Below are 27,439 nucleotides of genomic sequence, written 5' to 3'. Positions count from 1 at the left end.
CAGATATCCCATTTCCTATTTTATCTGACAGCTTCCTGTATTTCATTCTTGTTCCTTCCTGAACTTTGGTCTCTGGCTACCTCTCTTATCTCTTCCTCTCTAACAGAACAAATTGTTTGTCTCATTACTTGCAGCCACCTCACCTACCCTTATTTTACATCATACTTAAGTATAACAGGTCTCTTCCACAACTCGGTTTCTCCTGCGTTAACCAGTCGTTCTGCAATGGCCACTTACATCCATGAATCACCTTTCTTGTGTGTGTTCCACTCGAGCTGTTTGTCTGCTCATTTCTACCCAACTCCTTTCTATACTTGTCACCTTATGTTGCACCCTCTTCCTTAGCTGGTTTCACCTATGAATGCTGTCTATGAGATGACTCCCCATGGGGGAAAAAAAAATCTTCCATGAGATACCCATCCACATATAACACACATGGCAGACTTGTGTTCTCTTCTATTATGCTTTACCTCTGCCCCAATACCCATCAATTCTCTTTCCCTTGTTCTTAAACCTATACAAAAAAGGTTAGTCCTCAGATCCAATACTTTCTAAAAAAAGTTCCATGCCAGCTCTGCTGTTTACTTCTGCCTGCTCAGTGGCTCCCGTGGCTGTTTGGCTTTTCAACCCTTTTGTCCAAGCCAGTCATCCTTCCACACATATTTGGTAAACTGTTCAATAGCAGGGATCACAGGCAGGAAGCTTCCTTTATGCTTCTGTCCTACTCACAACATGCCATTCCTAGATAACCTCCACAAACTACAGTTTGCAACAAACCAGTGGGCAATGAGCAAACTAACACATCTACTTACCTCCAAAGAACAACCAGACTCTTCCTTTCTCACTGAATTTTCCTGTTTACTTTCTGAATAATTGTTCATGAGTGTTCACACCATCTGTGCTGTGCACTGTATGCACAGGGTCCCATGGAATAATGAATATTTGATCATGTCATTCAAGGCTAAAACAAGATTGCATGGTTTAATTCTGCCATTTCCCAACTGTACAATCTCAGCATTTCTTTCATGTAATTTTTTTTTCTATACTGAATGCACAGTTTGTGTATGTATTTCTAAAAACCCCAATTGGCCAACTGACAAATTTTGCATTGAAATACACTGGCATTTTCCCAAGAAGTGACTGGATCCAAAATTTTGGTTCTGATCCATTTTGGAATGAGCTGTAAAGTTCAGATAGTGTCTGAAGTTTGGGGATGTTAAAATCTATGGTTCTGGGTCAGGCTCATTTTTATCTTTTCTCACTCCTGGTCCTTTTCTGTGTTCTGTTGCTTCTGAAAAGCAGTCACTGCCTCCACAGAGGGGAACTTATAAGCCTGAAGAGCCAAACCCAAACAGGGAGAAGTCCGACAGCGTTGCTTATTAGTATTTTTGTCTTTGTCTCTGTAATTTGTCATCCTATTTAGTGCTTTGAACATGGATGACTTTCTTGTACAAAGGTCTGGAGAGGCATCACATAATGTGCTATATGCTGTATCCTCCTGAGGTTTACTGGTGCTGAGCTCTGACAGAAATGCATACCCTGAAGTCTGTGCTCAGTCTTCCGTGAGGAGGCAGCCAACCGCTCTGTGCAGCAGCAAATCTGCCAGCTGGCCGTAGAGGGGCGATGGCATCAGCTGCAGCCTATCCCCTTTGCTAGCTACATGACATATCTGGTCTGGGAGGATTAGAAATCAGGGGAGCGGAGAGCAAATTGCTGCAGGGACATGAGCTGGGGGGCAGGGGAGTGCATTCACATAACTGCTCTTTTGAACATTTCTCTCTTGATCCCAAGCTACCTGCTACGTGAGATGGGGGAAGGGGGGGACTGCAAAGGGAGAGTCTGACTTTCAGGAAAGACTATGGAGAAACATAACTCACATTAGTAGTGAGATTAAAGGATTAGATTCAATTCACACCCCAGTCAAACTAAAATTTCAGCCTCTGCTTTTTGTGTAACGTGCAGTGGGCCAGAACTGTGACTGTGGTTACAGAGCTTAGCATCCACAACAGCGCATAGCAGGAGAAGGATCCAGTCCCTGATTTCTGTGCCTTTCCTGCTCTAGTGTAAGTGTCTCCTTGCATGTGAAACACATATCACTAATTAGCAGCTTCTCTTGTGATGAGTGTAGAACATGAACTATGGTATCACTTTTCCCTTTCTTCCACTCTCTATGCTGGGTATTTCCCCAGATAATTTCTCCGGGAAACCCTTTCTCTGAGACATTGCAAACAGCTATTGGAATCCTATTGCTTAATTAAAAAATCCCCACCAAAATCCACAACATAGAAACCCTCCTCTAAAGTACTTCTTGGATGTGGCTTGATATTACGGAATCTTGTGTACCAAATCAGTCTATAGTGGAACTGGCTATTATATTCCTGGTGTGTGAAATGACTTGAGAACAGAACCAGTTTCAAAGTAACTTTCTGTTTGAAGGCTGGACTAGCTTAGTTTCCAAGGTCAGGCTTCTGGTGTGAATACTTGATTCCAAAACTGACATATATGAGAATATTTCCATGATTAAAAATCATTATTGTGTTCCAATGAAGGCAAAAATACAGAGGAAGCAAGTTCTTTTTTCAAGTAATTTTTCAAGCAAATATTCACAGAGAGGACTCTACTATTCAGCCAGTTTTAGTCATGACTTTTTCCACTTCTTTCTTTATTTCCCCCTCAAATGTTTTGTAAACTGTTATGTCCTAGCTCAGGTGGGTTTATGCTTAGTGCTTGTAGATCAGCCCCATTCTTCAACCATGCCAGCTTTTGCTCATTTTTGTTGAACATCTTCCAATTTCTCATTTATCTGGTGATAAGATGTTCAAAACTGAACACAGCATTGCAGGTACAACTCCCTATGCACCTGGAGTTACAGTGCTCTTAGTTACACAGCCCAAAATTTTACTGGGCCTTTTCTGCTAAGCTATTTCACATATATACATATATATATTTATATTTAAGTTGGTAGGATGGTGCCTTCTGTACCCAAGTCTCTTCATACATCAATGCCTTCCTCTCACAGAATGTGTGGATTGGATTGTTTTTCTGTGGGTATACTGGTTGATATTTTTTCCAGGTTTAACATTTTTCCTACTTTTTTAACCGTGCTAGGAGGTCCAGGATTACTTGCTCATTCTTCTAACAATTTATAATTTGATAATTCATGGTGATTTCATTGCCCTATATTTACTCTCTCTTCCAGACCACTGTTAATGTCAGGTAAGACAGGGTCCAGCATCCTCAGTTAGATTTTGCTTTCCTGTGACTCAACTCTGCTAGCCACGAGTGTATTTGACACTGCCTGGAGGTGATTGCCTGCTTAGGCTCTTTGCAAGCTCTTACCCTGAACTTGTGAATCAAAATAAGCTGTGTCAGCTTACCCAATTTAAATAGTCTAGAAGCTGTTCATCAATTTAGTAGTGAAATAGCCAACTGGAGAGTTAAAAAGAAGTTGTTGCCACATGCATTTAAACTGGAAGACAGAGAAAAGTCTACATCATTAGTGACTGTGTGAAGAGATAAAGCTACACATTTAAGCTCCAGGCTCTGTGGTTTCCTGAGAGAGCCAGCCGGTTGTGTGGGAGTCGTGCAGAAGTCCCACCTCTTTGTGAGCCTGTTGGGCACTCCACCATGTTCTTGCTTGTAGCTATTTGAATGTATTCTCTTTCCCCTGACAGGTCCATGGGAAGTGTGTGTGTAGACACAACACGGCAGGGGACCACTGTGAGAAATGTGCACCGCTATACAATGATCAGCCTTGGAAGCCAGGAGATGGAAAAACAGGGGCACCAAATGAATGCAGAAGTAAGTGGGAGGGAGTTTACTGATCCAGGCTTTCAGGATGACCACTTGCTGTGCCAGCAGGCAAAGTTCCCCAACAAAGACTTCTGTCAATTTACACTAATGGTGCCATTACAGCAACTGGGGATAAGCTGCTGGTCATCGATGCAAAACTTCAGTATGCATGTTGTTTTACTGTAGCTGATCCATTTGGGCTATTGGGAAGTGGAATTTACAAGGCAGAAATCTGTTCTTCATGCAGCTCCGTCCCATGTTTTAGCATTCCAGGGTTTCGTGTGGGGCTTACGATACCATCAGATTGGTTTGATTTACTGTAAGAATACCACACAGCTCACAACCACCCAAGCTTCTCAGACCCTGCTGGGACTCCCACTCTGTGTTGCAATTTCTAGTTTTTATGAAAATCAAGGATTGCACGCAGATGTAATGTGTTATATTCAGATATTTCCTCCATGATTCACAGTAGGAAAATAATAACATTTGAATAGTATTGTTGTGTCTATTATGTAAGCCTGAAATATATTCTCCGGTTTCCCACCAGAGTGTCGCTGTCACAACCACGCTGACAGCTGCCATTTTGATCTGAGTGTTTGGCTAGCATCAGGAAAGCGCAGTGGTGGAGTCTGCGACAACTGCAAGCATAACACAGAGGGACATCGGTGTCAAAGGTGCAAACCAGGATATTACCGAGATAGAGGGAAACCCATGTCTTCTGCAGAGGTCTGCAAACGTGAGTGACTACTATAACGTCCAGTGAAGACAAATGAATGGTGGAAGAATCATTAAAAGAATGATTAAAAGAAAGCAATCAATAACTCCTATAGAAGTAACTCATGAGTATTACTACCCTTCCTTTGTATTTTTTTCCTAAACTACAGTTGTCTGATCAAAGGTCATCCTCCTGATTTTCTGTGTCTATTTCTCCCCCTGGTATCACACTTTTTTTTTGTGGTAACTGCTACAGTTCTCCAAATGCATTGCATTCTGGGGAAAGGTTCCTTCTTCTTGTGCTTGCATTTAAAATACTATGGTTCCTTTTTTCTTGAGGCACATTTTATTTAGCTGGTTTTTTCTGCATCTCTCAAGACTGTGTGTGCCTATGTGTAAGCTATTGTTAAATTCCATTTGATTGTGCAACATCTGTGCACATAAATATATATAATAATGGCTGTAGGAGGTGTAGGAAGCATGAGACCACACATATCCACTTGGGAACAAATAGATCAGAGCTCACTCAGACTTATCTCTGGATTCTACAGCTGTATTATGGGGTGCTCTGCCAAAATTAATTGCCTCATTAACACTTCAGCAGGATGTGTTAGGAAGTAACTCGGGCATAGAGGCACTAATGGTTGTACGCAAGAGGGTGTACAACCTCTGGATCAAGGTAGTTTGCACCCAGCCAGTCTGGAACATAGCCCAGATCTCCCTTACTTAGTGTAAACATTTCCTGAGTATCCTGCCAGGCTTCGCACATCTGATTCCATCTGGCATCTATTTGGGAGGTTGCTATTTCCAACAATATACATAATTTCATTTCTTCCTTTGGATAGTTTTCCTTCCCCATAGTTCAGACATCAGTTGCCAGCACAGAGAATTTCATGCTCTGTCATCTATCCTCATGCCCACTGGCATCATGTGCTCTTGAAGCTTTTCTGACACTTTGATGTTCTTCATCAAGATTCCTCTTAAACACTCAGGTTACAAACACTCCTCTCCCTAGGACTGTATGGCCTGCGACATTGCTTAAACTTTCTGTGTGTAACACATCCTGCCAGCGCAGACTGCTTCTGCAGACCCCTTCTTTTCGATTTCACAACATTCATCACAGAACACTGATCAGCAGACAGGGAGGGGGCTGAGCTTATCTAACTCGCTCTGTATTACATAGTGTTCTATGGTGGCCTTTCTAGTCCTGTTTCTACTCTGAGTAGATTTGCTACAGGGAAACATTGTAATTAGAATAAATTGTTGTGCCAGAAGATTAGTTTTCAATCTCATAGTACGTGAAAGAATCTGTGTATGAACTCTTGTATTTAACAGCAGGATGATGGTGTAGTAACCAACATCATGTGTAATATTAGATAACTGCTAAAGTCAAGGAGCACTGGAGAGCAGTAGAGAGGAAAAAACATTGTTTGAAAATACAGACTATCTGTGTGGAAACCCTGGAACAGTCTGCCTGGATGAAATCAGACCTTGACTCTACTTCTGCCTCTTTTGTCTGGTCTGGTTACAGGCCTCTCAGTACCTCCTGCCAATACTCTGCATAGCAAAAGAAAAACTGTTCAGAAATTTACCTTGTTAAAAGAGCTTTATTCCTATCATGCCAGTCAAGCACAATAATGTTCTTTTCACCTGGGAACATGCTGTTGCCAGCAGAAGGCTCCCAAATGCAATTGTTTCCACTCTGACTTGCACACTCAGGCCTAGATTAGCTACCATCCTGCTTTAGCCACCTGAAAGTTATATGTCTTTTCTGGGCTCCCTGTACAGTCAGTGGAGAAACAGTGAGACCTCTAGGGAATGATTTATTAAGTCTAATGTAAATGCCTGAGATAGATGAGCTGAATTGCCCTCTAGAGGATATCCATTTCTCTTCCTTGACTTAAGAGGTATTCTAGATCACTAGCCTGCACTGGTGTTTCTGTTGGTTGAGATGAATCTAATTGGTTTGATAGAGCATTATTGCAAATAGGTAAGCGTGACCCTATCTGTACATGATTCACAACAATGGGACCTTTCACAGGCATGTAAAGGCATGCATGAATGCTTGCCATATCAAGATACAAGGAAAGGGTATTTCAGCTCACTCTAGAGAGCCTCAGCTTTTACAGCAGACTGATGTGTGCATGATGCTTGTGTGGAAATAGAAGGGACACTGCAGATATAACTACAGAGTTAAGAGAAACCTGGGAGGAGGGTGGTTAGTCAGTGCCTTTTCTCTTTTTATCGAGGATGAGGAGGAGAATTCCCACAATGACATTTGACAAATTACCTTAATAGGGTAATGTTTTGTATGATGGAAGAACTGATCCCCAAACACTTCCCCATGTGGTTTGCAGGCAGTGTATAAGTGTGCACTTCATGTTATGCTGTACCTCTGCAGAGAATTTTCAGGGAACGTTTCACTACTTTGGTTATATCAGTGACAGCAAAACCAGAAACACCAGTGCAGTCAGGCAAAGTTGTTTTGGTTAGAACAGACTCAGTTTGATAGAGGGAAGATTTCACCTCCAGGACCATCATCAGCTCCTTATGCCTAGAGCTGATATGAAACTGAAAGGCCTCATGCAGGATGTAAGATAGAGGCCCTCTTGTCCATCCTTCAGGTTGCAAACCTTGCATTGCTATTAATCTGGTGTGGTCTGAGTAAATTGTTCAGGTTATGTGACCCTAAACCCAACTCTGGTTACTCAGTAAAAAACAGTGTTTTGAGCATTGCTAAATATGTAAGAAATTAGACAATTAGTCCACCAGGTACATTTCTGTCATACTGCAGCCTGCTGATCATAAATTGAAGAGCTGCCACTTCTGGATTAGCATGTTTGTGAGGATTTAAATATACCAATTCCAAGGCATCATCTCACTTTGAGAAAACCACGCAAACCATGCCAGACTAACAACACTAAATGAAAAAACCACCCACTGGGCAAGTGCTGAAAAGCAGTAATAAACTGCAAACAGCAGACTGAATGGACAGTTTTGGTGAGAGCAACCTGGTCCTCAGTTTCCCATTTTGAACTCCGAGGGGAAAAAAAAAAAACCCTCAATGGGAGATCAAAACTTGACCCTTGTGTACAGTAGATACTGAGCTGGGAAAGGAAATCTGATGAAAAAGCTGAATGAAATGCTGTGCTAATCCCTTTGAGAAAGCACGCTTGAAGAGTGCTCTGCCATCCAGAGCAAAGTCTAGGTTCAGCTGTGACATCCCCCTCAGGCTCCCAGAAAGTTAACAGGACACTGCCCAGGCCCAGAAAGAGTCTTTAAGCATTAGTCATAATAATGAACAGCATTCTCTCTTAATCACTGCTAGGAAAAAAAAGTTGTATAACAATTGGATGTCCTGGCACTATCCAAACCACCCTTTGCTGACCTTCCAATGTGAGACTGCAAAGACATTCCCTTGGAAAAAAAAAAAAATCTGTTGAAATTTGACATGTAAGTGTGAATCTGCTATTCCTTTTTGTCTGCAGAGGTAGCCTGCCTCTGATCCCTTCGCTTCTCCTGTTCCTAGCAGCTGGGGATGAATGAGAGCCAGGTTGTGTGCAGAGCCTTGTTTTGACACTGCTTAGATCTATATTAAAAAAAAAAGGAAGGCATGAAAAAAGCCCCAGAGCAAGGCACACACCTGCCTGTTATTGGGGGTGACAACACAGGATTAAGCAGTTTGGATATAGACTTGTATGGGAGCTTTGACTCGGAAGCCTAATCGTTTCCTAACCAATGGTTAGAAAAGCTGCCGTATCCTTGGCTCTTTCCTGTGGCTTATTTGGAGGCTTAAGGGATCCTTCTGAAATGGCACCATCTTTTGTACTCACCCTTTGCTTAGCTTAAAAAATAATGCAGGCATGTAGACCCATTAAAAAGAGTCTCCAGGAAAACAAGCTTTTTTACTCTAAGCACAAGGGTTGAAAATGAAAATGTGCCCAGATGCACATGCACACACACACACACTCTGAAAAGCTCTGCTTCTCATCCTTTTACTTCTGAGCAGAGGGAGTGAACTTTTAATTGTAGTATCACAAAGGCCTGATCACATCTTGGTTCAAAGTCTGTCTTAATCAGCCCTGACCACACACACAGCTGTCTATCTTATTTCCTTCATTTAAGAAACATCATTGGCTGAGTCAATCCCCACATGTGACATGCTTTAAAAATTGCCCTGATTTGGTCATATGCTCCAAAGATGCACATGTATGTATTTCAGATTCAAAAGGCTTTGATTTTTTCATTTTGCCTGTTTTTCATCAAATACCTAGAGTCTGCTCATAGCTATATCTTATGCAGTATTATTAGACAGAAGTTTAAGGCAAGATACCTCAAAGTCCACTGAATTACTTGGAGCACTTGCTATTTTCCTGTAAGTTGGGACCATATTGTTACAACCAATATTATATTTTACATCTGTGTCTAATTACATGGGAAAGACAGCTGTGCTGAGGGCAGACAGATTTACCGAGGACTTGAGTGGAGACTGCTGTATGAATTATTCATTTTTCATTATTCCTTGTCTCCTCCTTTTTACAGTAGTTTCTGACAAAACAAACTTAGTATAGGAGTGAGACTAAAAGGCAAGATTTTGTGACTGATAGCCAATTCTAAAGTACAATGATGAAATTTTTCATTACACTCTGTCAAGGGGAGAACCCAAATAAACCAGCCTTCTCTGAACCAGAACCGTCTGCACACCGTCCCTAACATAATTGATGATGCCTTTGACAAAAAAAGCCATTGTCATGTCGGCTGGTGTTTTGTTAGACAGGGAGGCGGATGGAGAGAAAACTAGATTTTGCCAAGAGAAAAGAAGGAAAACTCAGCAGGGAAAGATGCTGTGTTGTCAAATATTGGGAAATATAAAAGGGTGAGGTTTTGGAAACTTGCCTTTATGTTTCTTTAATTGTGAGGTTTATCTGCAAATCTGTGGTACTATTAAACAGATAAAACCCAGTCATCAACAGCTGCCCCTTCAGCATGTGACATGTGGGCTCTTATTTTGGGAGTTACCTTAGATGCACAACTGGGATTTTGGCCGTAATACTCTGGAAGCCAGACAATGTACACACCCAAGCTGAAATGCTAAATAAACACAGACTGAGTAAAGCGTTCACAAGCCACTTGTATAACTCATCTGAAAGTGTTGTACATTTATTGATTCAGCTTGCTTTCTGATCCACCAGAAACTGGCCCAGTTTCTAATTGGGGAATATGCCCCACAGTTCATTTGGTAACATTAGTTTTCCTGAACCACAGCCCCAAAATGAGAAAAACAAAACACTTTTTTCCTACCTCCTCATCAGCTTCTGCCAATGCTGTCCGTCACTATACTGTAATACTTCCCCTTAGGGATAGGATGGGAGAAGGTCTCATCTTCCTGAATCAGGATCTAGTGTCAGTTGGTGATAGGCAGTCTAATGATGCTAATGATTTACCCATCTGTTATGTGACCCTAACTGATGAAACCTGAAAACAAGATGGGAATAAAGATGGACCCAGAAGTTGCAGAAATGTAAGAAATCTAAGGTGAAAACTCCACAGGTAGATCCTACATACAGAGATATTACAGTGAAATCAGAAACCTGGATTCAAGCCAACCTAGATGTTGGCAACCTCTTACTTCTTGTGGCTCAGACCTGTCTGCAGTAAAGGAAGTGTGCGTTTCCTCTCCTTATCCTCAAACCTATGACACCCATTTTCAGTGACAGACGGAACTAAGTGTCTCCTCTTTTAGGGTGATGTAGACAGCCCTGCAAAAATCTGAGCAAAAATAATTCAAGTTGAGCAGCAACAAATCAGAACTTGCCTTTGAAACTGTCAGTGCTAATGAGCACTTCATTGTTACACCTGCTCTCCAAAACTGACAGCAAAATCCCTGGGTTTGCTCCCAAAGTCAAGACTGCTTTGTGGCAAACAGGCGAGCCTGCTGCCATGCGCCAACCAGCTCATTGTGTTGAGTACATTGCCCATGACAGCACGCTTATTTTCTGTCCTTAGGCTATTGTGCTAGTGTCCCTTGAAAACAACGGACTGAGATCTGTCTACAGCAGAGTGTAATAATATTATTAAAAATATTGGCATAAAGAACACAGGGCACGGTAAAAAAAAACAACTATGTAGTAAGCAGATCATAAGAGAAATGTCCTTTAAACAAAATTGCTCACTCTTTTTCTCGTACTATTTTCAAAAGATATTTTCTTTTCTTGAGCACCAACTATGAGGTTGCAGATGAAAGTGAATCTGCCCCTGCTACACTTAACACCCTTTATAGTCATATACTTGCCCCTTCCCCTTGGAAAATGATGTGTGGAATCAGAGTGTCCATCTGGTCTCTTATCTGTGAGCTCATGAAGAAAAGTAGTTTGATTAGAAGCAATGATGGGCAAACTTCAAAAGCTTTGGAGATCATGTTTGGTTCAGATAAGCATCCAAAAGGCTGGCCCCTGATCCAAGCTATCTAAACACCTTGGGTGTCCAACATTTAACTGAAAATCTCTGTTAAAGCTGGTCTTAACCACAAGATTTTTATTTCTGGCCTCTTCCAGATGGATGAAGTAGTGATGCATTTCCTTGTCAGTCTCTGCTACAAGCAAAAGCCAGGGCATGCTGCTTTGTTAATGCAAAAAAGAACTGAAATATGAAGGCTTAGAGTTCACTTCAGCTCTCATTTTAATCAAACTTGTTTGAATATCAGAAAAAAGTGGGTATGTTTGTTGCCTGTATTTTACCTCTGCAGAGCTGTTGGCACAAGGCTTGACCATCTCAGCTAGCCTCTGCCCTGATGGAGAGAAGTCAACTGTGTTGGCTTTGCTCCTCTATATGTACATCACTTTCCACCTCACTCCCTGATGCTGTCACATTGGGAATGTACTGGTGGTGTGGGATTATGACAATTTATTGTCTGTGAAGGCAGAGTTGCCCACAGGAGCTGTACTATCTGTTTTACTGCCAAGTTGCCTTGAGTTGGCAGGCTGGTGTCAAACTGGCAATAGCATTAGAAAGATATGGGTTTTTTTCCTCCTATTTGCTCATCTCCAGCTACATGTAAAATATGTCTAGTGAGTTTAGAGATCTTCTTTCATTCTGTCTGCCTGCCTTAGAACAAATCTGCTCATGTATTCATGCAAAAAAATTTCATCAGCTTCCTTACACACATACCGTACTGCATGGTGACATGTGTCCCTTAGAACTCGCACTGAAGGAAGTCTGTGGACTCTTTAGAGGTAGAAATCGAAAAAATGTTTCAGGTCATCTGAACCACCCGCATAAGCCGCATCTAGCCCCAGAGGAAACAGTAGTTTTGTGATCTCTGTGTTCACAAGAAAGACAATGTAGGCAATAGCTATAATTTTTTACCTTGTCCATGCTAGTGAATCTTTTTGCAAAACACTTTAAAAGCGAATCACTTGTAAGCCCATATAAAATAAACACACAGTGGAGGCTTCCTGCCACCGCTTCAAAACCCTGTACGGTCAAGATTTATGTAGTAGAGAAGAACTGACTTTCACACATAAATAAGTCCCAGTTGTATTTGTTTTGCTGTGCTTAATGAGTTAAAAGGAAACACAAATAATATTGCAAATGTAGGCTGACAATGCAATGTTTACCAGTTCTGACTTAAAAATACTGAGCATAAAGAAGAGGGCACGACTTTATCAGCCTTGCAAAAATGTCACTTAACCAGATGACCCCTGGGCACATAATCTCAGTCACCTCTTGCCCTATCTCCATAGCTTGCGCCTGCCAGCCAATGGGTTCAGCCAACGCAACTTTCAGCAGAAGCTGGCGATGCCACCCCAAGACGGGATTCTGCTACTGCAAGCCAGGTGTGGCGGGCCCCAACTGCGATAGATGTCTCATGGGCTACTGGGGCTTTGGAGAAAATGGCTGTCGCCCTTGTGACTGTGCCAGAGACTGCGACCAGCATACTGGAAACTGTTTCAATGGGTAAAGAAGCCCTCCTTTGGGTTCATTTTGAGATGGGATTCTGTGAAATGAAACAAAGATTAACTGAAATACTTCAGCAATGACAGTAATTGGAGGATGCTGGAGGGTGCCCAATCATTTGAAAAGGTGGCTGTAAATCATAAAAGGTTTCTTGGATTCCATTTGGTGGCTGGCACACTTTTAAGTAAGTCCATTGTATTATCCAAGGCAATCTTGAAATTATGACTTTTTGCAGTAATAATAGGCAACTCCACAACCCCATGGAAATACATACAGCATCTTTAAATACACCTGTTTGCCTTGGAAATAGATGGAAGAATCTGGAGAGCTTGCCTCTCATCTGTGCCCAGGGTAAAAAGGAATTACAACGTCTCCCTCTTGTTTCTAGAGGGCAGGCATCTGTACTCCAAACATGCATTAATCAGTATAAAAATCCTGTGATTTGCTGAATGTCTGCAGTTTTATGGGTCCTGCAGTTGTACTCAGTTCCTAGTGACATCAACAAGCGGTCACTAACTTTGAGTTACTTAATTCAGTAAAAACAAATAAAAGCAAAAAAGGCCCAATACATAGTTACTTTAAAAATGCTAAGTCAGCAGTGGTAAGGCCTAAATAAAAGCCTAGATCTTGTGATGTCTATATGGCATGAAGTCTTGCTCTTATTTGCACTCCCAACCTGAAGAAAGCAAGCTCATCTGTCTGGATAGAGCCACATGCTACAAATACCTGCTTCCCACCCAACTCATGCCCTAACCAAGTCTTCTGTTTTATGTGTCCCCCCAGCTATGACAATGAGCCATTCTTCAACATCCCCATTGGGGGACGAATCCCTGACCTTGTGCAAACACCAACCAACGAGAGCGAAGAGGAGTGGAAATGGAATGACCATGAGCAGGGATTTTCTGCACTGAGGCATCCAGGTACAGCCCAGAGTCTGGGAATATTTAGTAACTTCACTCAGTGCCAATTCTTTCTTCTCTCCACCCTGACTTAAATTCTCCCACTCATCTCTAGCTTGTTTGTCCCCCATCTGCTGGCAACATCTGCTAATCTGAACTATATAGGTTATCATTACACTTACATTGTTATTTTCTAAACCAACTGTACTATCAAACTTTGGTTTTAGAAATTGGTAAGTCATGAATATGATTGTGTGGAAAAAATACTCTCCTTTTGTTGTCACAATTATAGTCATAACGCTTATGATTTTACACAACTCCTCAAGCATTCAGTTGCTGTTCAGAACTTCAAATGCTATTTGTAAAAAGACCGCGTCAGCCATTGCTGAAATGCACTACCTCTGGGGTGGAATGCAAGTTTAAGAGTTAAGATACTCCTCAGGGCACAACAGCTCAGGAAAGTAAAGTATACTGTATCCAGCTAAAGTTACAAAATAAGTAGGCTTATAGAATGAGGTGGAGCCTTTAATACTTAATTAGTTCTCAGTTTTGCTTGCCATGTATGAAGGTCAGCACTTATGAGCATCAATGGCTTTGTAAGACCCAGAGGTAATAGTGCCACCTATTGCATACCTTGATTTTTCTGAGCAGGATATTACCTTAATACCAGCAAGGATCAGCATTTCTTAGCTTATGGGATCAAACAAGGGTATTATTACTTACATGATTTACACCTGGATCTGATTCTTACAAATATCTTTATTAGTATCAGTTTATTAACTGTACAAAAGACCCCACGAGGGCTGCATTTTACTTGACAGTACTGATCAGATATCAGAACAATTATTGTGTCATCTAACAAGAAACAGATTTCCAAATAACTGAGCTCACTCTCAAACTTATTCTTAAGGTCTATCCAGATTATGGGGGCTACATACATATAACTTTATAACCGAGTACCATTTGCTTTTCTTTTCTCTCTCTTGTCCCGGCTCTTCTCCAACCCTTTGTGTTATGTGGTTCCCCTGCTAGAGAAGTGTGTGTGCAAAGAAAAGGTGCTTGGAAGTGTCACTGACTTCTGCCAAATGAAATATGCTTATGGTAAGTGGGTAACATGCCCTCAAGGTATGGTAATTTCACAACGTTCTCACTATGCATGTTATTAGCTGATAGCTATGAAAAGTGACAGGACTGCCTAAGTCATGAAATAAGAGGTGGATTTCTTCTGCCTTTTTTGCATAGTGACATGTCCCAACTTCTGATCAGAACCGAATAGCATTTTTTATGCAAGGCTCCGTGGTGTCTCCCTTCCACCCAGTTAGCTTCCCTCTAAAGCAGCAGGAGTGAAAGAATTGTAACTCAGTGGAATGGTTGGCCTCTGCATCAAGAATAAATGATAAAAACCTTGCATCTAAACTGCCATTGGCTTTGGACCTATTACGCAGGTTCAAATGGCCGTGCTTGTTTACCAAGAATGTATTTAATACTGTTGTTTATGAACACCTGGTTCACACCATCATGTGAAGCAAGAAAGGAAAGCTCTGGGATCCAAAGGTTTGATGTGCTTGTGTCATGACACAACAAAGCAGGCTTGTGGGGCTGATCTAGATGAGACTACCCTGCCAAAAAGTTATGGGATCCTATTAAATTAAAGGAACAGAAATTTATCATGACAACCAGATGTTGGACCACAAAACAAAAATGCTTTTTCTGGTTTATTATGCAATCATGGAATTTTAGCCATGTGATATGCCTGCAATCTGATGGGAAACTTCCTGAGTTCCTTCCTGTAGAGCAGGCAGTCCCTTCCCACAGGACAAAATTTTTGAGAGGCCAGCAAAAGTTTTCAAACTGCAAAATATAAAGCCTAGTATCAGTGCACTTAAAATCAGACTATTAGCTACTGATCTGTTTTTTCCACCTTTCCTATGTATACATTCAAGTGCTTTCCTATGATTTCCAACCATTTGACATCAGCCCATTAAAAAGTAGTTGCTAAATAACATGGTGAAAGGATCACTTAACTACTTCTATAGAAAAAAAATCTAGTTTTTCTTCCCCATATTTATTTAGAAGAACCATGACTGAAGTAGACAAGCATTGGAATACACTTTCTGTACAACTGCAGTATTTTTTCATGTCTTCTTTCAAGGTGTTAAAGTTCTACATTTTAGCAGCATAAACCAAAATTCAGTTAGAAATTCATTGTTGGTCCCTATCTTGATATGTTTTCTGGCAGTGATAAAAGCAAGAATCCTATCAGCTCATGACAAAGGGACCCACGCGGAAGTTGTTGTGAAAGTGAAGAAGGTCCTGAAATCAGGCAAAGTGAAAATTGCTCGGAGCAACAGAAGCATTTACCCAGAATCCTGGACCAACAGGGGATGTACATGTCCCATTCTCAATCCTGGTAAGGATAAAATGCTTACCAGGTATTTTCCTTCCTCTGTAAACAGTGGTGACAATTCATTATGAACATTAGCTATGGCTGCTCAACACTTCCCACCAGTCTTTCTGGGGCAGAGTCCTTTGATTCATCCACACCAATGAGGGAGTCACTACACAGCTGCAGTAAAAAGGCATTTTCTTATCAGAGAACAAAGTTTTACCAAAAAGCCCAAACCTCCTGGAAATGTTTTACTTTCAGTGACTTTATTTGATCTTCCAGAATATTTATGACTAGAAGAGTGTGTGTGAGAAAAAAAACCCACAAACCCCTGTATTTTTATCTCCAAAGATTTTTTCTCACATCATGCTTTACTTCTTTTTGGAAAAACTAGACATTATTATGAAAATTTTGGAAAGTGGAGGGAACCTAACTTCTTCTGTGCCTTTGTAATGTTTTCAAATAATGAAAAGTAAGTCTTCCTTCTACTGTAAATTCTAGTGCATTCAACGGTTTGTGCTATCAAAGCCTAAAGCTGACAACCTGCAGCATATTAGAAACCATTCATGGGTGGAGAGCATAAAACCAAATTAATTTAATTTCAAACCAAGACAGACATGAAAATCTTTAACAATTAGAAAAATCATTTTTTAGGTAAATAAAGCCTCTCTTTTTATAACCAGTTTAGGATAGGTCTCTAGGTTTGCTCACTAATCACATTCTATCAGAATGATTGATGTTTCTTCACTTTTAATTATGGGAATCTCCCTGCAGCAGTGAAGTAGGGTAGTGCAAAGCATCAACCTTCTTCCCAGCTCTGCTGCAGGCAGAAACATCACACTGTAGGCTGCAAAGCTCCCCATACTAGTGCTGAGTAATGTTATCAGTGGCTGCGCAGACACATTCCTCAATTCAGTCTTCCCTACTGCTGCCTCTCCTGCAATACAAATTAGTGGACTACAGAGAGAAGTATGTTTACTTGAACAACAGCTAAAAACTGTAGGTAAATCTCAGAATCCTGCAAATTTGAGCCTGGACTCTATTTTTTCAAGTAGAATCATAGAATCATTTAAGTTGGAAAAGACCTTTAAGATCAAGTCCAGCTGTAAACCTAACCCTGCCAAGTCCACCACTAAACCATGTCCCTAAGTGCCCAAGTAGATGCTAGGTGTCTAAATCTGACAGATCTTGATTGCTCGCAGCTTTTCTTCATATCACTGGAAGTTTCAAGTCTTTGGGACCATGTCCTGGGATCAAATCCCAATAAGTCAAAGACTTTAGCTGTCATCAGGGTGACCGGCAGTATATGCTGGCAATCATTATGCAACCATTCACCACAGAAAATGGTAACTTGTCATAATTCTAAAAGCAGCACCTGATAGAAAAATTACCCCATTTTTTTTCCTCTGAGTACATTAGAAACATATCCACTGAGTGAAAGGAATTCCTTATGCTTCACTTAAAATGTAAGGTTTAATCTAACCTTTAAGACAAGTTCTCAGTTGAAATTAGCCACATACAGGAGACAGCTGTTTTAGGAAAGGCTGTGTCAAATCAAACTCGGTATGAATTTTTCCTGTTATGACAAAATGACCTGTACTGTCTCAGAAACAAATTTTGTCTTCCATTATCTGTATCAAGTGGAACACTGCATCTGAATTTGCATTGAAGTGTAATATGGACCCTGAGCTCCTTTTTTTGGGATAGTTCTTGAATTTACATATAAATTTTTTGGCTTAATGTAGTCCAAATGAATAAGGTGTTTCCCTTTACTTAAACTCCAGTGGCACAGTTGTGCATAATTAATTATTTACCAGTGCTCCCTGTGAAACTGTGGGAGCCCTTAATCAGACATGAATAAAACATATTGCTTAAATACAATGAGAGTACATCTGATCCCCACACAGATATTTGTATAAGGAAAATATCACAGGACATTCAGATGCTAGAGATGCAGATGTTACACTGTTGCCTCTTGATATAAATTAAAGCTATGGACAGGTTCCAGTCACTGTAGTTCTGCATACTGCTTGATGGAACCCCTTCCCCAAGATCACAGTATGCCCTGAGTCATGGTGGAAACCTTACTTTTTCTCTCTTCTTGGGGCTTTTACACCCACCTTTACCCTCCTTTCTTTATAAGCATGAGCAGTTGCTTCCCAGCAACAGATCAGACTCAAACCTGGTCATCTGTACATGGGGGTGTTAAATTTGTATTCCAGTGGTATGGCCACTGGAACTAACTCAATTTGTAGTTTTAATTCCTGAGCATGATCATATTGAATCTGTGTGCCCAGGAGTCAACACTAACAATATGCACATGAAAATATGTATACATATAAGATGGCACGTGCATAAACTGTATGAAGCTGGCTAAGATGCTACATGCCAGATCCTTATGAAATAGAGAAATTCTACATTTAGTTTTTTTCTTCTATTTACTGACTGAAGTTTCCCCCCCCCCCCTTTTTTTTTTTTTTTTAAAACTAGGTACTGACTATCTTATAGCAGGCCAGGAAGACTCTAGGTCCAACAAACTCCTTGTGAACATGAACAGCCTGGTGAAACCCTGGAAAGCGTATTTGGGAAAACAAGTATCAGATATTCTTCGAACTGGGTGCAAATAATTTCTGCTTCGGAAGTTGCTGAACTTTGCCTTTTAGTAACACTGCAGTGAAAGGTGTTGTTAGTTCATGCATTTCCATTCAACATGCTCCTAGCTGAAGTGAAGAAAGCAGATTTACCATCCTTTCTCCTTTCACGTGCTTAGACAGGAAACTTGGGACATGACTACTTTTTTCAAAAATGCACAGCCTTATCATACAAAATTGTCTAGTGCATCATACACAGGTTACAAAGTTCTTAATTTGAGCCTGATTCCACACACCCAGAGAATCATTTTACAAGGCAAAACTAAAGATATGGATTAGCATTTCCATACTTCAGGTCAGAGCCTGATATTAATATCCATAAGCTGCTTACATAATGCATTCATTACTTGGGTGTAGTTTTCTTTGTAAGTGACCACTAACAGGCAGCAATTTCTTTCAGCTTTATAAGTGGCATAATACTAAACAAGCATGTCAAATAATACTTATTTAAAAGAGCTCAGATTGATTTAACATCGGACTGCAATTATTCCAATATAACAGGTTGCTTTCTAGAAGCCAGTATTATCCCATTGCTGAACAGAAACAAACTAATATGTGACTTATCTTGGGACAAGGTCCTTTATAGATGTACATGGCTATCATCAATGCTTAGTGCTGAGGTATGCTGCAGAAACTACCTTGGCTCAAACTTGATTCCAAATCCAACACTTGCTCTTTAAGGTCATTTTGCTCTTTGCTGTAGTACATTAGTCTGTAACACCACAAAGGTTTCACAGTGATTACCAGTGAAAAGCCTTAAGGCTAGGAAAAAGCCAAAACATGTGAGGAACTAGCAGCTGCTCTAGTGTTGAGATTGTAACACTACAAAAGCTATAAGGCAGGAGCAGGAGGAGGTAAATGGAGTGGCTGGACTGTGTATTAAATGAGGTAGCTATGGCTCCTGTGAGAATAACCTGGCTATTCAAACTGTGCTCAAGACCACTGGCATTTGATTGCACTTAGCGCTTTCATTCTGCTTAATTTCTCTTGGTCACACTTCAGGTTAAGATATTGAAGTTAGGCTTCCTTCCCATTGTGTCTGAGGATTATTTTTCCCTCCACATAAGTATAGGAGTGGAAACATCTGCACTCTAGGTAAAAACAGTTCTGTTCTGCAAAAGCATTCTTTCTCAATCAATTTTACCCTACCCTATAGTAATTAAGAGGTAGCTATTTAAATCAATCCCTAACACAATATTTTCAGGAAATTGTAGTTTAAGACCTGCGTCCCCTGTTTAAGGGCTCACAATCAAATGAAGCTGGTTGGAGCACATTCCCTTTTCAAGTAAAGCAGAAATTGTAATGAGTCAAGTCTAGTCTTTCAGGGGGTTACAGAGAAAAACACATGCACACATGCTACTTTTGCATAGTTCTATTCCATGTCTATAATTTTTTAATGCGCTCAGGAAAGAGGAGATGTCTTCATTTAGCACTGGGACTGGTACATGGAGTATCTAGAAAAACCTAATAATAATGCAGAATGATGGAAGTCCCAGTCTACAACTTAGGCCATCAGTTTGTTCTCTTTATCACGGGGAACCTGAAAAACCAGCTTCTTTCATTCCATTTGTTGCTGTTTTCCTTTTAACTTCATATTGTTGAATAGCAGAAAAATCCTCAGCTCATTTGGAAATGGATGACAGGCAGGTATTTTCAAAATAAAAGCCCCACTTTTTTCCCCACAGCGGTTAAACATTTCTTCCTCCCCCCCTTTTCAGGAAGTCTCCCCTCCTCCATTGCCATTGCTTTCCCTCTTTCACTTCATTATTTATTTGTTGTTACCCAAAGCAGTATCCAACAACGTGGCATCTCTAACAAGCCATTTAATTAATGCAATAAAACACTTTTTAACCAAGGAATTTGGCTTAATTTGAAATGTCAGCTTACAGAAATTAAAAGCATAGCAACTGCTTTCTTTAATGTCTCCAGAAATTGTCTCACAACAAAATGATTGACTAGTTCGCTTTCAAATATCACTAAAAATAAAGATGTGTACATGAATTTACAGTCTGTTCTCAAAGGGCCTCTCAGAATAAATGAAAAATCAAGTGTAGGTTTAGAACTAAGCTAAGGAACATGCTCTTCAACAGAGGCCATTTTACCTGCAGGCAATCTTATTTAATGATGTTCGTATTCCATTTTGGTTTATTGTCACTACCATATTAAAACAAACTCCCATATTCCACTTTTTGAGCCAGATGGGTGATTTTTGTGGGGAGGGTAAACATCTGCATAGTTCCTTTCTGTGGATGAAAATTATTTTTTAACATGGTCATTTACAAGCATTTCTAGCTACTACTGGTAGAAATACTATTTGTAATAAGAATATTGATACCCTGGTGTGTTCTCTTGGGGCCTACTATAATACAGTGATTAATGACTATCAAATGCAAACAGTGTTGTATGCAAACAAGATAGTCATCAATATATCACACATTTTCAATATATCACACATTTTAGGCATCTCAAAAGTAGGTGATATATGCACACACTTTAGAGAAAAGTGTAAAGCAAGTGGAGTGGGGGAACCCCAAAATATTCAGCTGATTTCTTCTCTCCCTTCTAATTTCCCATTCTTTTTGAATCTCTAATTTACTGGCTGGTACCTGTATAGCTAAGTCTACTTCATTCCCTTCATTAGTTAGAAACATTGCACATTTTGTCCCAACTACTAGCTCGTGTTTAATGGTTTTACTCTACAGAGTAGCAGGTATCCCATAAGTCTGGAATTTGAAAGTGAAAAATAAAAGCACATTAGTGTGAGTCAACACTGCAAGTTGACTTTTTATTGGTATCACTACTTCTACTAAACAGGTATCTCTGAGTTCACAGAGAAGAAAAATAAAAGAATAAAGTTCCAACTCACACAGAGCTACCATGTGCAATCTCTTTGTTCTGCAGTGCTACAATCCAGGCAGCCCATCTGAAAATAAGTATCTAAATAGAAATGAACTGCATAGATTAAGTTACAACAGCTGTTGATTAAAGAAGAGATGAGGAAGTTTAAATTGATCACCAAGAGACTTTGGAAAGGAACAGGTATTTTCTTGTGTACTGGTACCTGAAATGAAGACAGCATGAGACAGTGCAAGATGACAGCTGTCTTCCTAATAGAAGCTGTTGCATATTCCTCAGAACAAACAAACAAGGTCATACATAGTAGATTAAAAGAACTAACATAGAAGGTATGGTATTCCATATTTGTACAGTATACAAAAAGTAATTGTTTTATAGGCCTGTGTACAATATCACATACCTTGTGATCCTCTCTGTGACTGGGTGTCTTAGGTGGCACAGTAGTACAAAGAATACTAACACAGAAAAAAGGATGCATTTGCCCAATGTGACTGGACAGTGTTAGTACATCTAAAACAGGACCTGTCTTTAAAATGGCCATGTGAACAACCCTGCAGCACCCAGACATGTTGTCTCACAAGCAGTAGCAACCACATACCAATCGGTAGCAATGATGTACCACTTGGAAATCCTGCATAAGGATGAAATAAAAGCCTCGCCCATAAGAAAAGAAGCCTGGAAAGCTGTGGGAAATTTATAATAGGGCAGGTGATAGTTTGAAGCAGATACACATATAACTTTTAACAGATAGCAGCAAACTCAGGATTGCTGGAGGTCAAAGTAGCTCTCTGTAACAGCTGTGCAGCACGTGTATCCATGAATACATGATCATTCTGGCAATGAGGACCCTTAAACCATCAAAGTAGTTCATTAAATGGCCATTGTGATTGCTAAGCCCTAACTCCAATGTACCAACGTATTGCTACAAATGGCTCTCCAGCTTCTGCTCTTGGCAATCAACTAAGAAGGAAAATGTACCTATGCACAACCTTTGTGCACTGCTCTTCCGAGAGTGGCTCACTGCTATAAAGAGTAAGTTTTCTCTGTAGCATTTACCATGTCTCATAATTTTTCCATGCTGCTTAATGTAAGCTGTCTTTGAGTTGATATAATTCACATGATGTGCTCCCTCAAGTCCCCCAGACCTCAAAAAGTTAGCGTGTTGTTATGTGTTGTAGCACTTCCTTTTTTTGTACTAAAACTTCAATTAAAAATACTCAGACACTTATATTGATGTGAGGTTTGGGATCTATTTTTAACATTTTAAACCATGCAATCCTCAAACCACATGCACATTAATTCTTAAGTTAATAAACCACAAACATTCCAAACATCAGGTTCTTGCTTCGATAGCGTTAGCACAGTCAGGCAAATGAAGAAAAGCACTTAGCTAATAAGGCAACCATGATACATGCTATTTTTCTACTGAGCAATTCACCAAAAAAAAAAGTACATTTGGTATGACATGTACAGATTAGAAACACAAACTGACTACAGTTAATTTATGTAAATGGCATGTTAATTCAATAACTGATTAAAACCCACTCCTGCAAAATCTTACATGTAGGTACTTGCAGGTGCTTAATTCCCATAATATATACATGAAGTTTTACTAGTTTGAGATCTAATAAGGTCTAAAAAAATACTTAACAAGTCCTAAACCTGCTCCTTCACACACAGTTGATTTGTGGGATGCAAGGTATGAAAATAGAAATGCATGACAGGTAGGTGGAAGACGCCATACCTATAAGTGCTCAGAACTAAGATAGAAGTCAGCTTGTGTTGGTCTCCATACTATAAATCAAGCCAGTGTGTTACAGAGACTTACCCTTGCAACTCTACATTAAGTTGCACTTACTTTTTGGGGTCCTCTACAAGTTCTTACCTTACATGTGTACTTCTATTCAGAAAACTGTACCTCCAAGAGCCAGTCTTCATTCTTCACACATTAATGACATGATAAATATTGCCATCATTCTTTTGTCTTGCAGCTTAGTGATGAGAAACATTATGATGTACCACTTTCAAATGCACAGGTCTGAGTCTTAAAAGAGACTTTTGATCCAGGAAACTGTCCCTGTATATTGGTACTAGATAGTAGCTTTATGTGAGGTGTAGTGCTTTCATGACAAGTAACGTAGGCCAATATGGGACAATGTACAGTACAAGTTCTGCTACCCTAGATCCTCAGGCCCTTGGCTCTTCTGCATTTGAAAAATTGTGAGTCTAGCTCTGAAAATATTAACTCAAATTAATTTGTAATATGGCCTTTATGAGAAAAATCACAAGCACTGAGGATATTGCAATCATTAACTCTGCAGGTAACACCCATTAATAACATCTGTACACACTTCCAATATAAAAACATAATGGTTATCAACTGGACTAATTCTAAATCAGCAGCTTTACAGACATGCTAAATGTAATGCTAACAAGCGTGGGATCCAACTATCAAAGCCTGCCAACCTTTGCTTGTTCCATGCAGGGCCAAATTGGATGAAATCAGCTGGATCCAACCTAGTTCATTCCTTTAGATTCTTTATGTTGCAAGGAGAAAGAAGAAACTGCCCCTTGGGCCAGGTAAGGGAACAGAGCCACTACCTGTAAGGAGAAATGTGACTGGCTGTAGGGGAAAAGGAAGCAATACTAGTATTTGGGGGTGTATGAGAAGGGTACAAAATACAAAACAAAAGGAACAGGGTGGAGGCAGCAACACTCTTGTAACAGTAAGAAAAAGGTCAGAAACCACAGATGTAGAAATGAAACACCCCTCTCCCATATAGCACTCTATGAAGTGAACGAGTGCATTATGAGGGGATGCTTTCACCTTCTTAGGAGACATAAGGAACTGTCACATTCGGAAACAAACAAATCAACCAGACCTGTCATCAGATCTGGTACAACAAATCCTATGTCCACTTACCCTTCACATCATTGTTGCGGCATCTGGGTTAATCTGCAATGTGCAGTCACTACAAAACTTCCTGTGCTCTTTGTTTTGGCTATAACAGGGCCTTCATGTGCTGTCTGCTCACAGATATATCAATACCAATTTGTAATAAGCTATTTGCTAAAGAACACAAACCAAACCAAGCCAAACCAAAGACACCAACAGCAAAAACATTTCTCCTTGTTTTAGAGATTGCCCCTCCATTCAGGCTCTGGCTGCTGACAATATTTTATGCTAAGAACATGGAATTCACTGGAGGAAACACACACACAAAAAAAGAAGAAATAAATGAAAAGTCCAAGGATTCTTGAAGAAAGTAAAGTCAGTAACAGACAGGAGAAAAATCACAGCCCTACATTAGGCAGCCATGGCCATACATTCCACTCCTGACACCACTGGGTGAAACTTGCTACCTCAAGTTTATCTTCCTTGAATTATAAAAAAGCTTTTTTTGTTTATCAAGCAGCAAACTCTGCACTCTCCGCAAGCAGGACAAAATATTTAATAATTTCAATTAAATTAGCAAATGGCAGAAAATTAAGCAATATTCCAAGCATTTCAGTGTGCTGTACAGGGCTACTTCCAGTGGATCTAAATGCATGAAAAGACTGTTCCACCTTGAACCACTGGATGAATGCACAGGGTACTTTAATCATAAACCCTTGTGCTTCTGGTAGCGATGGGTGCAAAGCCCACTGTGGGCTTTTACTAATGCTATTAACATGTTAATAGCAGCAATCTGAACTGCTCAGGGTGTCTTAGTAGAAACAGTTATGCATTGCATTTACTAATATTTCAGTATTTTAGCAGTCTTTGACCTATTTCTTGGCCTTCATAGTATCAAGATACATCAATATTTGAGAGGGAGATAAGCTGCTGCTTCTTCCATGCTCAGCTACAGATCTGTAAGTCTTGAACTAGAATTCTAGTCATCTTACCCTAATGCAGTCAGAACTAGCCTACAATGAAGAATGCTAAAAAAACCCAACCTAACATCTTAATGTTTCAGGTCTTGAGAACCTCATGCTCTAGCTATGAATTCACCACCAAATTACCTAGTTTGACATTTTAAATAACTTCACACTGATCCATGAACCTTATTAGGTACTATCTTGCATTAGTGGGAAAGAATTATAACATTGATATCATAATCATTGCTGCACTTCTCCACTCTTACTCTCTTGGGTGAGTCTTCTCTCAAGTTCTCAGTATCACTAACAAAACAGCTCCAGAGGGGTTAAAAGCAGTTGAAAAACAACTGCAGACAGGCTGGTGCTGTTCAACAAAATTAAGTCACGTCCAATGAATAGAGCTGATTAAGAATAAATGACAAACTGCTGGTAGCTTCTCTACACTGTCCCACACTAACACTGCTAGAATTTTAATGAGAAGTAAAACAAGAGTCTAAGAAGCATATAATATCCTTTTTCCCTTCCCTAGGAATAAGAAAGTAGGTTCTACCTATTTAGGTAACAACTTTGCTCAAAGAGATTCATTGACGTGTGATCAGATAAGTGCCTTAGATGAACAGGAGACATCACTGGAAGGTTTAACAAGGACATTCTCAGTTAAGAACTGCATAGGATATAGATCTTGTTTCCAACACTGCCCTGCCAGATCCCCAGATCCAATGATCCTTAGAAAAAACTGCAAGATAAACATCTCCCTCTAGACATACATCATTCCTGTCCCGGCGAGGGGAGAGGTCATTATCAAATCTGAAGCAAGGTCGTATCTCTAGGAAAGTTACTGAACACCAGTTAGTTAGGTCTTTGAAATGCAGGCAGGCTGTACTGCAGAGAAAAGCAGAAAAAATTGAGTCAACTTTTAAACACATTCTGAAAATGCAATTTGATCTAAATTTAACCACTTTTCAGTAGTTAACTGTATTTTATGTTAAACAATCACCTATAAGAGACAAGTTTTATAGGCAACCTTAAGTTGATTGCAGGAACAACCCCAGCCTAACAAGCAAGTTATCACAAGTTATCTATGAATTTGTGGCCTGCATCATGCAGGGGTTCCAGCCACTTGATAACAGTCCTACCCAGCCTTCAAAAGTATGGCTTGTTTCACTACTGCATTAACTGCAAAATTACAAGGGTATGCAACAACTGAAGATGAATGATTAAAACTGGAAAATGGAAGTATTACATAGTAATATCGTACAAGGCAGTATTTTAGGAGCAATGATAAAAGTCTGTAGGACTAATACAATTAAAACAACCTCTTTTTATTCTAAAAACTAAACTGATAAAATCCAGCTGGGATCATATCTGCCCATAACTGTTTGGGCTAAGTAATTTGTATTAAAAACATATTCTATTACATCTAGAAGTGCTTCATGCTTTGTTAACAGTTCCTTTTAGCTAAACTCTAATAAATATTTAATCACACTCAGCACATCAGTTTTTATAGGACAGAGATCAACTAAGAGACATAGAATTAAATAAAGAACAATTATTTCATAATGAAAGCTTTCCCTCTCCCCACCAATTACTACTTTTAACTTGATATACAAAAGCACCTGATACACCATACATAAAATCATTACAAAATTACTCCATGCAAGTGATTTCTCAAAAACATTTGAAACTACTAGTCCCCCCCCAAGAACCAATAGCTTAGTGATGGCAGATAGAGAATCAAGACATTATTTATGCAGAAAATAAGAAACATTAGAACGAGACAGCTATATGCAGCTCTAAGTTTTGTATCCAGACGATAAAAATGCAACTTATCTGCTTATTTCACAAGCTTGCCATGTATTGCCAGGGATCATTTTATCATCTTTATTATATACTAAAATAACTGCCAATTGATTTTAGATTTAAAATGGAAGCATGCAACTATAAGAGAAAAATCACGTAAACAAAGCAATGCTGGGAAACATAATAAAAAGCAAGGAGTTATATGTATAGATATGTATAGATGATGTAACTGCATTAGTTTACATAGCAAAAAAAGAAATTCCAGACAATTTATTTTTCCCCATTCATCTAGAATTTAAAACAAGTCTACTAATAGAGATGGAAAAGAAATCTCCATGTAAATTCAGTAATACTTTCAAGGGATATATAATGGTCAAGAAAGAAAACTTGACCCTAAAATTACATCATCAAAATCAGCTGCAGTCCACACTAAATAGCTTCCCCTTCTTTACTTTCAGGGGTCCAAGGAAGTGACAGTATGCATTTACTGTTGATCTACCTTCTAATTCCTCATCTTTCACTGA

At 39.7% G+C, this 27,439-nt stretch overlaps 2 protein-coding genes across 3 annotated transcripts in view; one reads left to right on the top strand and one right to left on the bottom strand.

Moving 5' to 3' along the window:
- The window catches only part of LOC142042582 (netrin-4-like), a 56,355-nt gene extending 33,855 nt beyond the window's left edge, over positions 1 to 22,500 (top strand). Inside the window, exons 4-10 of the mRNA XM_075052654.1 lie at positions 3,675 to 3,801; positions 4,340 to 4,528; positions 12,249 to 12,462; positions 13,246 to 13,382; positions 14,394 to 14,462; positions 15,601 to 15,771; positions 18,238 to 22,500. Of these exons, the coding sequence (XP_074908755.1) occupies positions 3,675 to 3,801; positions 4,340 to 4,528; positions 12,249 to 12,462; positions 13,246 to 13,382; positions 14,394 to 14,462; positions 15,601 to 15,771; positions 18,238 to 18,374 (1,044 nt within the window). The 3' untranslated portion in view covers positions 18,375 to 22,500. The remainder of the gene's footprint in view (positions 1 to 3,674; positions 3,802 to 4,339; positions 4,529 to 12,248; positions 12,463 to 13,245; positions 13,383 to 14,393; positions 14,463 to 15,600; positions 15,772 to 18,237) is intronic.
- The window catches only part of UROC1 (urocanate hydratase 1), a 117,534-nt gene that overhangs the window by 80,079 nt on the left and 10,016 nt on the right, over positions 1 to 27,439 (bottom strand). The window contains exon 1 of one of the 2 annotated variants that reach the window (XM_075052653.1): positions 15,791 to 16,009. The exons of the other annotated variant lie outside the window; for it this stretch is intronic. The gene's annotated coding sequence lies outside the window, so the exon portion shown is untranslated. Of the gene's footprint in view, positions 1 to 15,790; positions 16,010 to 27,439 lie in introns of those variants that run through there. 2 annotated transcript variants of the gene reach the window in all.

Source organism: Buteo buteo, chromosome 21 (genome assembly GCF_964188355.1).
Source record: "Buteo buteo chromosome 21, bButBut1.hap1.1, whole genome shotgun sequence".
In the NCBI taxonomy this organism is placed as follows: domain Eukaryota; kingdom Metazoa; phylum Chordata; class Aves; order Accipitriformes; family Accipitridae; genus Buteo; species Buteo buteo.
The sequence above is the reverse complement of the archived record's forward strand: the minus strand, read 5'-3'. Positions and strand labels throughout refer to the sequence as shown.